The following is a 10861-nucleotide window of genomic DNA, read 5'->3' as shown; positions in this document are numbered from 1 at the left end:
ATGAATATCTCCTCTCTTATGTTTACCTGAGGTGTTTATATAGTATAAGATGGTAGAGTTAGATTCGGAATACAACTCTAAGATGAGTTGTTCTGGGAAAGTAACTCTATGAAGAGTTCTTTGCCTAACTTATCTTTCCATGAAGTTGATAGATGATAGGAGTTTACCTTTGTCAGGTTCCCTAAATATGTTGATCGGATACTCTTGACGTTGTGGTCGATCCTACCATGAACCGTATGGTCGAACCATATTAAGTAACAAGCCTGGTCGGATCGTGCAATCCTGAACTTAAATCGGAATGTATAGAATGACCAATTTTATCATTAACAGCTCCCTTCCCTGCTCTCATCGCATTTGCTCATTCAATTCTCTCTCATCCCCAATTCCAAGAAGAAGAAGTAAGTACAATCTGGGCTTCTTCTTCTTCTCTTCCTGATCTCTGATTTCCATCAAGACAGGCTTCCTCTTCTCTATCTCTTTCTCTAAAGTTCCAAAATGGCAACCGTGAACAGGCGCTCGGAGACTCAGGCAACACCCTGTACCCTCTCCGACCATGCCGACCTCAAAGCAACCTGCCCCTGTAGCTAAGACCGTCGACACTCAGTCTGTTCTGAAAAGGTACGAGTTGCCTACATTGTGTTTGGTTTCTTTGATTTCTTACAAATCTCTTATCCTGCCCGTGGAGGGCTGGATCACAGTTAAATCTTGCCCCATTTTAATTTGATTTCTTGCAAATTTCTTATTCTGTTTTTGGTTGCATTTATTTTTCAATTATATCTGATGTGATATCTATTTCTTTTCCTATTTCATATCCAATCCGAGCAGACTACAGTCAGAATTGATGGCCCTAATGGTAAAAATCCATCTGATTGCCTTCTTCTTTTTCTGCATTCAAGAAGTTAACATTACTTCACCTTCAAATGTATCTAAGGGTTCTTGCCATTTTCTTTTATGAATTTTCAGATGAATGGAGATCCACTTATATCTGCTTTTCCTGAGGAAGACAACATGTTCTGCTGGAAGGGTACAATCTATGGAAGCAAATCTATGGAAGCAAAGATACTGTCTTTGACGGGACAGAGTACAAACTCTCTCTCTCTTTTCCAACTGATTACCCCTTCAAGTCTCCAAAGGTCAAATTTGAAACCGGCTACTTCCATCCAAATGTTGATGTTTATGGAAATATTTGCCTAGACATCCTTCGGTACATATGCCCAGTACATCTTGATAACTGTCTTATTTTTTTCCAATTTTAGATTGAAGATTTTGAGTTAATCAAAATTTAATGTTCCGAAATAACAGGATTGTTGGAATTTATTAATTTGATTAATAAATTAAATGCCCAAGGGCAATATTGGAAACTCACTATTAGGGCGGTTACAAAATAGGGTTATATATTTTGGTAACCACCGCATTAGTGAGCAAGTAACTGAGTGATTCATTCGCACGAGTGAATCTCTGAAAAACGGCGGCTCCATCTCTCTCTCCCTCTCTCATAGAATCGCAGGCTTAGAAATTTTTCTTTCCTAGTTTTTGATCTTCATTCCATTAATCCACGGCATTTGGGTTGTGGATATTATTCCCTTTCCCAGTGATTGTGGAATCTCGCTGGTAAATCTTTGGTGGTGGAACGAGAACGTGGATCTAGACTTCCGCTGCGAATACTTCAAGTAAGGGAAAGTGAATCCAGGTAAGGAATCTTTCCCCCATCAATTAATTGAATTGAATTACTTTTGAAGTATTACCAACATTGGCATCAGAGCCATTGGTTCCCACGTTTATTGTTCCTCCCCATTGTTTAATTTTATTGTATGGATCCAATGGGAGGATCAAGGGTTTAATACGAAACCCATGGGAGAATTGATAGGGTTTTTGGAAACCCTTAATTTTGATTCGGATCTGAGTGGGAGATCCTTGTGAATTTCCCTAATGAAGATTTGCATGAATTGATAATCCATAATGATAATTTTTGTTTAAAATTTATTGTTGGATTTTTTTCATGTTTTTTGGATGATTTTTTAAGTGAAAAAACGTGTTTTACCGTTTTTTTTGAAAAAATTCTGTTCAAGAAAAATTGAAAAATCGCCGTTTTTTGGTCACTGTGGACCAGACGGTCGTCCGTCTATTATCAGAGTAGTCACAGTCAGACGGAATTTCCGTCTGGGAGACGGTCATCCGTCTGGTCACAGAATGCTAGACGGAATTTCCGTCTGGGCAGACGGTCATCCGTCTGGGCATAAAGAGACGGAATTCTGCAGGCGACGGAATTCAGTGCTGGGCGGGCGGCAATCCGCCTGGGAGATGGATTTTTTTGGATATTGGTCTGTCCAGTTCAGAATATGTTTCTAACTTACTGGACACCAATGGCCCGACAATCTGTGTGATGTTTGGGCATTGAGGGCCTATTGGGGCCTAGTGGGAGCTTATGAGGTAGAAGTGTTCTGTGTGAACCACCTCATAGCTTGAACATGATTGCATGTTTTATTTTAATAAAACTATTTTTTATTTATGGGTCTATCAATCATGTTTCTTGCACAGAATGAAGCTAGTGTATAAGTCTATGTGGGTTTGCATGAGAATTTGATTGAATGTTTTTTTAGTATCTCTTTTGGTTTAAGTGCTTATCCCATAGGTTGACTATGCTAGTGTGATTTTTTGTTGCATGAGTTGTGTTTTATGCTAGATTTATTGAACTCATTCTTGTATGTAATATCTCTAGAAAAAATGGCTGCTACCAAGAGCATTGTTGCTGACCTCACTAAAGGAGATAAGTTGAATGAGAGGAATTATGACCTCTGGCACCGAAAGGTGCAATATCTCCTGGAAGAGCAGGATATGCTGGAGACCATAAACCAGACCATGAACCCACCTGAGGAAGGTACCACTACACAGCATCGCAGGGACCTTGATATATACAATGCTTGGAAGAGGAAAGACCGGGTAGCCAGGATTACAATCCTGAGCTCCATGAGGGATGACCTGATGCTTCGTTATGAGAAGCATAGGACTGCAAAGTCTTTGTGGGAGGGTGTGAAGTTCCAGTATGGAGGGACTTCCACCACAAGAGGCCACCAGCTCGGACTCACTTTTGACGGTTATAAGATGCGCCAGGGTCACACCATGAGGCAGCATATAACCATCATGTCTAACATGATTAGTGAGTTGAGCGCATGTGGGCGCCAGAAGACTGATGAGGAGTAGGTCTCCGCAGTCATCAGGTCATTGCCAAAGACTTGGGAGCATATGAAGATCTTCTTGACTCATGCTGATGAGGTCAAGACTTTCAATCAAGCTGCCAAGCACCTTGAGCTTGATGAGGATCGGATGTTGGCCGATACCCCTCAAACCGATGTGTTTTTCTGCTGAAGCTAGCACTAGTAAGAGTGCAGGCTTCAAGCGCAAGAGAGAGAAAGCTCAACCTCAGCGGTCCAAGCAAAGTAACCAGGGTGGGAACAAAAACAAGAGTGGGCCCAAGCGTTCAAGGGGGACTAGTGCTAGCAAGAAGAAATCAGCTTTGATTTGCTTTAGTGCCGAAAGCCTGGTCATTTTGGTCGTGATTGCACCGAGCAAGAGGTATGTACTTGTGTGTTATACCTCATCTTGTTATGTAACAAGTTCTACTATGCTTGCTGAACTAAATCCTTTGTGGATTGTTGCAGGCGCGACAGAACACATAACAAGGGAACGCTCGAGCTTCGTGGAATACCGTCGTATTCCAAGAGGTAGCAAAAGAATAACGATGGGGAACAGCTCAAGCGTGGAGGTTCATGGCATAGGCACATGCAAATTAGTTTTGCGAGGTGGCCGGATGCTGTTACTCCATGATGTGCTTGTATGCTCCAGGACATTCGGCAAAATCTTGTTTCGTTATTTATCTTTTAAGACATGGTTTTAGAGTTGTATTTGAAAACAATTCTTTGGTTTTGTATCTGGGTGATACAGTTTATGGTTATGGTTTTCTTGATAATGGTTTCATTGTATTGGATACAATTGATTATTCATTTAATTCTAGTAATGCTTTTGTTTGCCAAAATACTGTGTGTATTGATTCTAATTTGTGGCATGCTAGACTAGGACATATTGGCTTAGATAGGATGAACAGGTTGGCAAGAGAAGGTCTCTTAGGCCAAGGTTCACTATCCGATTTGCCAACTTTGTGAGTCATGTCTAGCAGGAAAAGCAACTAGAAAACCATTTAAAAAGGCTTTGAGAGCCTCTCTTCCTTTAGAACTTATCCATTCGGATGTGTGTGGACCCATGAATGTGCATACTAGAAAAGGACAGTCATATTTCATCACATTCATAGATGACTATACAAGGTATGGTCACATTTATCTAATTTCTCATAAGTCAGAAGCTCTGGAATGTTTTAAGAAATTCATGAGCTTGGTTGAGAATCAGTTAGATAAAAGGATTAAAACTCTTAGAACGGATAGAGGTAGAGAGTATCTCTCCGATATGTTCAAAGGGTTATGTGATGAAAAGGGGATATCTAGACAACTTACTATTCCAGGGACTCCACAGCAAAATGGGGTTGCTGAGAGGAGGAATAGAACCTTGCTAGACATGGTGAGATCCATGATGGCGCAGGGCAAATCTACCCATCTCTTATTGGGGAGATGCTTTGTGGCCTATATCCTCAACAGAGTTCCAAACAAATCGGTTCCTTCCACACCATATGAGTTGTGGACCGGAAGGAAGCAGATTTGAGTTACTTGCGCGCATGGGGATGTGCAGCATATGTTCACTCTACTTCTCACCAATATGGAAAGCTTGGACCCAGAGGAAGAAAGTGTATCTTTGTGAGATATTCTGAACCCTCAAAGGGCCATGTCTTCATTGGACTAGATGAGAGTGAGAGGAGAACGGAACTTGAGTCTAGGGATGCAACATTCTTGGAGAATGATTTTCCATCTCTTTCAGGAGTTAACAAAGAATCATCGGAATTCTTTGAGATACAAGATAGTGGTCTTGTCACTCCAGGGATTCAGATTCTGGATAATGAACTTGGGGTTCATCCAGAAGATCCTAGTGGGAGTGGGAGTGCAGATGTGATAGCTACCTTAGACGGTGAGCAATCTGACATGCACTTGCGCCATAGTGGGCGCGGGCTAGTTCCTCGTCGACGTTTCGACATAGAGGATGAAGCCTACATGGTAACTCCTGAAGAGATCGATTGTGAGATGATTTCAGTCGATGAGCATGAACCAAAGAGCGTGCAGGAAGCTCTTGCGGGGTCAAGCTCAAAGGAATGGTTAAAAGCAATAAAGGAAGAGTTGGAGTCGATGAAAGTTAATCATGTCTGGGACTTGGTTGACTTGCCGCCAGGCCGAAAGGCGATTGGGAACAAGTGGGTTCTCAAGATCAAAAGAAAGGCGGATGGATCTATTGAGAGATTCAAGGCTCGTTTAGTGGCTAAGGGCTACACCCAACGAGAGGGCGTTGATTATGAGGAAACTTTTTCCCCTGTGGTTAGGTTTGCCTCAATTCGCCTCATACTAGCCATTGTTGCTCAGTTGGACTTGGAGCTTTATCAGATGGATGTAAAAACTGCTTTTCTCAATGGAGAACTTGAGGAAGAGATCTATATGGATCAACCTCAAGGCTTTGAAGCACATGGACTTGAGCGCAAAGTGTGCAAGCTTAAGAAGTCCATATATGGCTTAAAGCAAGCATCTAGACAGTGGAATGTGCGCTTCCACCAAGCTATGATGGAAAATGGTTTTTCCATGCTTGAGGAAGACCACTGTGTTTACACCAAGAGATCTGATAATAATTATGTCATTCTGACACTGTACGTAGATGACATACTTATGGCTAGCAATAGCAAGGAGCTATTGGAAACCATTAAGAAATGGTTGTCCTCCGTATTTGATATGAAGGACATGGGTGAAGCAAGCTATGTGATTGGTGTCAAGATTGTCAGAAATAGGCAAAAGAGATTACTGGGTTTATCTCAAGAGACCTATATTGACAATGTCTTGACGAGATACCAGATGCACAACTGCAAACCAATTGATACTCCAGTGGAGAAGGGTTTGCATTTGAGCCTTGATATGGGTCCTAAGACTCCAAAGGAGAAAACCAAGATGGAAAGAGTTCCATATTCCAGTGCAGTGGGTAGCCTTATGTACGCTATGATGTGTACTAGGCCGGATATTTGTTATGCAGTGGGTTTGGTTAGTCGATACCAATCAAACCCAGGCATAGAGCACTGGAAAGCAGTCAAGAGGATATTGAGATATCTCAGAGGAACGAGTAACTACATGTTGTGTTACCAAGGATCGGATTTGCGGTTAGTTGGCTATAGTGATGCCGATGGGCTGGAGACATCGATGAGCGCAAATCAACCTCTGGATATGCTTTCTTGCTGAATGGCGGGGCCATTTCGTGGTGTAGCAAGAAGCAAGCTTGTATATCCTCTCGACCATGGAAGCAGAGTATGTGGCATGCTCAGCTGCGGTTCAAGAGGCTGTTTGGTTGAGGAGATTCCTTCGACATACTGGGATTGTGATGACATCCAAAGAGGCTGCCCTTGTCTACTGTGATAGTACGGCAGCTCTTAGCTATGTCAAGGACCCCAAGTATCATGGGAAGACCAAACATATACAGTTGAGATATCACTTTGTTAGAGACATTACATCAAGAAAGAAAGTTGTACTTAAGCACATATCTACTAGTTTGATGGTAGCTGACCCTCTTACCAAACCTATAGCCAAGGATGTTTTTATTTCTCATGTAAAATCCTTGAGCTTACGTAGATTGTGACTTATTTTTGTACTGAGACTTTCTTATTAATGAATAATATGAGTTCATTCCAGCATTTTTTTTATTCACTTTCTGTGTGATTGTGTTTCTTCTAGCATAAAACAACATATGTCAATAGGCAAGAGAATGGCTCACTCACACGAGCATTCGCCTCTGGCGCCTTGGAGGCGAGCAGAGATGAGACGGATTGTGAATGACTTTGTGTAGGTCAAGTCATAATCATGATGTCGCCTTGATTTGGAATCAAGATGAGTTTCTCTATTGTGAAGAGAATCGACATGAATGTTCCCACTATTCATGTTGCCTATAGGAGCCAGGTGCGAGTACTTTATGTGGCGCTAGGGTGGCGACAATAAAGAAACTCGGGTTAGGCGCAAGGGGTTGCGACTGGACTAAGACCTGTATGGTGTTGAGATGGACATACGTTCTATTGTATATAGAATGCTCCACCATAGCACATATATCATACTATGTGTGCTTAGCGATCATTGGAAATAAAAGGATGGATCCCTGCTCCTCTCATTGTGTGAGTCCTGGACCTTATGGTCCATTAGTGTTCTTAGTGACTTTCGACGACATCATGAAACGAAGGGTTGATGTGGCTACTTTGGGGTGTTACCTATGGTCATGATTGATTCGACCTAAAGGGGCACTACCGGGAAAGGAGTCAATCCTAAGTGTAGTGATGGTCTGGGGTGAAAGGAAAGGTTTGATTCAGCTGCACCCTAAAAAGTGTTTGTTGGCGCCAACTGTATGTGTTACAGTAGTGAACATTTTAAGGACAAGAAGGTGATCTCTCAGAGGGATCGAGATACCTTTAGTCTGGTGAGTTTAAATAAACCTAGGACACTGTGTTATACTAATGCTTATTTGATTTGTTTCTATGAGTGATGTGTCATTCTGGCCTTCTGGGAAGGTTTCTAGTTTGGGGCTCACGCGTGCAGGTATATCACCGGTCGCACAACCCATTTTGCCAGTATGACTTGTGGATATTAGTGTCTGGGACATAGGTGGTCTATGTATCTGGGATACATAGTGAAGAGATCAATATATATGTATATCGGGATATGCATGTGTGTCTCGGGACACAAGAGGTCTATGTATCTAGGATACATGGCAGAGAGATTGAATGTGTATATCTGGGATATACAAGTGTGTCTGGGACACATTGAAAGATTAACACTTGCCCTTGTGCAAGTGGGAGCTGTTGGAATTTATTAATTTGATTAATAAATTAAATGCCCAAGGGCAATATTGGAAACTCACTATTAGGGCGGTTACAAAATAGGTTTATATATTTTGGTAACCACCGCATTAGTGAGCAAGTAACTGAGTGATTCATTCGCACGAGCGAATCTCTGAAAAACGGCGGCTCCATCTCTCTCTCCCTCTCTCATAGAATCGCAGGCATAGAAATTTTTCTTTCCTAGTTTTTGATCTTCATTCCATTAATCCACGGCATTTGGGTTGTGGATATTATTCCCTTTCCCAGTGATTGTGGAATCTCGCCGGTAAATCTTTGGTGGTGGAACGAGAACGTGGATCTAGACTTCCGCTGCGAATACTTCAAGTAAGGGAAAGCGAATCCAGGTAAGGAATCTTTCCCCCATCAATTAATTGAATTGAATTACTTTTGAAGTATTACCAACATAAATGGTCATCAGCATATGATGTGAGAACCATATTACTGTCCATCCAGAGTCTTCTTGGAGGTAACTCATGCGTTTTTTATTTCTTTCCTTATTTACATTTTGAACTTTAGAAGAGGACTAAAAGTAAAACTTGAATTGATGTTGGGTTTGTTTTGTGGGTTCAGAACCCAACATAAGCTCACCTCTCAATGCTCAACCAGCAGCACTCTGGAGCAATCAAGAAGGTTTGCATCAACACAGAACATTGACAATGTTTAAGAAGGGGGCATAGGGGTTTTGGCTTTAATTTTTCTCACATGTTCTCTTAATATCTGGTCTGTTTTGCAGAGTACAGGAAAATGGTGCAGAAGTCATACACGGCTGCTACTTAGTCTCAATAGTAAGCAAGTTGGAGGCATTCCATTCTTAAAATGGGGAAGATGAAAGATGAATCTCTGTTAATAATAAGTCATTGTAGTCTTTCTGGAATTGGAATTAAATTGATTTTTCCAGCTCTGGATTCCCTCTCTCCCTCTCTGTGTTTCTCACTCTCTCTGTCTGTGCATATGCATACTATAGGGAGGATAACAGAACCATTTAGAGTAAACTAGAAAGTTCATGTTGGGAACATTTACATTTAGATACAGCCTGTGGGTGTTTCGCTACCTCTGAGAAATAAATTTGATCTGATAAGAAACATGATACCTACAACAGCACAGATATCAACAGCGCGTGTTACAGCTAAATTGGAATTCAGTACAAAACCCAGCCAACCCAGGAGAGTGTCTCTAGAAAGGAATTCTGACTTTTAACTTTCTTGACTTTCTTCGAATTCAATGTACAAAAGGAAAATTTCAGCTCCTTAGGAACACCGGGAGAGAGAGAGAGAGAGAGAGAGAGAGAGAGAGCGAAGATCAGCTAATTTAAAAGTGAGAGTAGAACCTGCTGCTCAGTGCTCAGGCAGCTTAAGAAAAAAACAGATGCAATGGGGAGGAAAACGTTGATTTCTACAAAATACAAAGACAAGTGAATTTTCTTAAATTATTACATACTAGGGTAAAAGAAAGTGCTGCAAGTATCTAAGACCATCTTCAATACTCAAAAATCTACAACTCCCCACATTTAAAATACCCATTCTCAGCTTCTCCACCCTCATATTCGTATCACTACTGAATTGTAGACCTAATTCTGCAACCAACCCACCTGCTCCGGCGTTCAGGCAGCACCTCGGCGGCGGAAGATCCTCCATGAACCACCACTGCTCGCCGTCGCTGCTGGAAACAAGTTTACCTTTACCTTTACAATCCATCATGGAGAACATTCCTCTCCATCCCTTCAGCACAACAACCGATTTCACCTTCATCTCTTTTGACAGTTCAAAAGGCACTATCTCAGTACCTTTAACATCAAGTTCAAATCGAAACACGCCGTGCTGGTAGTTACCAAGGTCTTTGCCAGAGTTTGCCAGAGATAAACTGCAAGAACTGCCATTAAAGATGTCGATGGTGAAGAAGAGGTCGTCCAGGGATATTCGAGGTGGGCAAGGATGAGGTCGCTTGGTTGATTGATGGGCTAGAGAGTATAGATGGGAATAAGAGATATTTGGATCAGCTAGAGTAAGAGAAGAGAGAGATGGAAAGAGAGTGAGGCAGATGGGTTTCCAGAGATGTTCTGAAGACATGGAAACAGACCATGATTTGCAGACACAAGAGGCAATGGCTAGTGTTTTGGGGTCTAGGTAGTGAGAGACGAGGTTAAGGACTTCCCATGGAGGAAGATGGTTACCAGAAATGGGAAATTTGCAATATTCGGACATTCTTTCTCTCTCTAATTCTTTGTTTACTCCCTGCGCTTGCTTGAGTGAGGAAGAGTACTTAAAGATCCCATTTGCCTTCTTTATGCATTAAGTTTTGGGTTTTTTATCTGATCACTGATCAACAAAATGACCGCTTGGCTATAGGTTGACAGGTATTCCCTATAGATGGAAAAATCTACTGGTGACACGATATCATAAGGTTTTATCAGAAGAAAACATTATGATCCAATCGGGGCAGCAAAGCAGAGGGATAAGACTTAAGAGAGCTGGGAGAATAGAGAGACTGTTAAGAGGGATGAAATGATTAAAACTTCGACATATTCTAACCATTGCTGAAGATAACAAGTTTTCATCAGCTGAGGGTGTAATCAACTTGCGAAATTGCTTCATGTAATGCACTAGAGTCTCATGTGAGAATTTCAGATTGTCGATTCAAAATTTCGGTTGAGATTTCGATTCGGCGGCCTTACTGTTTTGCATGACAGTCCTACACATTTAATGAGCAGTAAATGCACAAGACTGAAGTAAAGTCCCTGAACTTGAGCGATTTTGCTTCAGTCCAGCACATTTAATGCGCTGGACGTTTAAGCGGGCCGTCCAATCGCGCTAAATGAATCCTAGCCGTTGATTGTGGTAGCAAGGGTTG

At 41.7% G+C, this 10861-nt stretch overlaps 1 protein-coding gene and 1 pseudogene across 1 annotated transcript; one reads left to right on the top strand and one right to left on the bottom strand.

Moving 5' to 3' along the window:
• The first annotated feature begins 402 nt into the window (after nucleotides 1-402).
• LOC149005058 (ubiquitin-conjugating enzyme E2 20-like) lies at nucleotides 403-8791 on the top strand (annotated as a pseudogene).
• A 205-nt stretch (nucleotides 8792-8996) lies between these two features.
• On the bottom strand, nucleotides 8997-10215 carry LOC149005057 (putative F-box protein At5g04010). The gene is made up of 3 exons (XM_089135786.1): nucleotides 9531-10215; nucleotides 9342-9406; nucleotides 8997-9104 (listed from the first exon to the last, which is right to left on the bottom strand). Exons 1-3 carry the CDS (start codon nucleotides 10213-10215, stop codon nucleotides 8997-8999), a joined length of 858 nt encoding a protein of 285 aa, XP_088991912.1.
• Between the last annotated feature and the right edge of the window lie 646 nt (nucleotides 10216-10861).

The sequence above is a fragment of the Hakea prostrata genome, chromosome 9 (genome assembly GCF_041222555.1).
Source record: "Hakea prostrata isolate BN-2017 chromosome 9, UWA_Hpros_2, whole genome shotgun sequence".
Classification (NCBI taxonomy): Eukaryota; Viridiplantae; Streptophyta; class Magnoliopsida; order Proteales; family Proteaceae; genus Hakea; species Hakea prostrata.
Note: the sequence above shows the minus strand (reverse complement) of the source record. Positions and strands in the feature narration are given on the sequence as shown.

What these genes read in the sequence shown, in the direction of transcription:
- LOC149005057 (XM_089135786.1), bottom strand. Translation starts at nt 10,215, where the DNA reads ATGTCCGAATATTGCAAATTTCCCATTTCTGGTAACCATCTTCCTCCA. An exon ending in GGTGGAGAAGCTGAGAATGG is followed by an intron (nt 9,407 to 9,530) that starts GTATTTTAAATG and finishes TGTATTTTGTAG; the next exon opens with AAATCAACGTTTTCCTCCCC. An exon ending in GCCTGAGCACTGAGCAGCAG is followed by an intron (nt 9,105 to 9,341) that starts GTTCTACTCTCA and finishes GTGCTGTTGTAG; the next exon opens with GTATCATGTTTCTTATCAGA.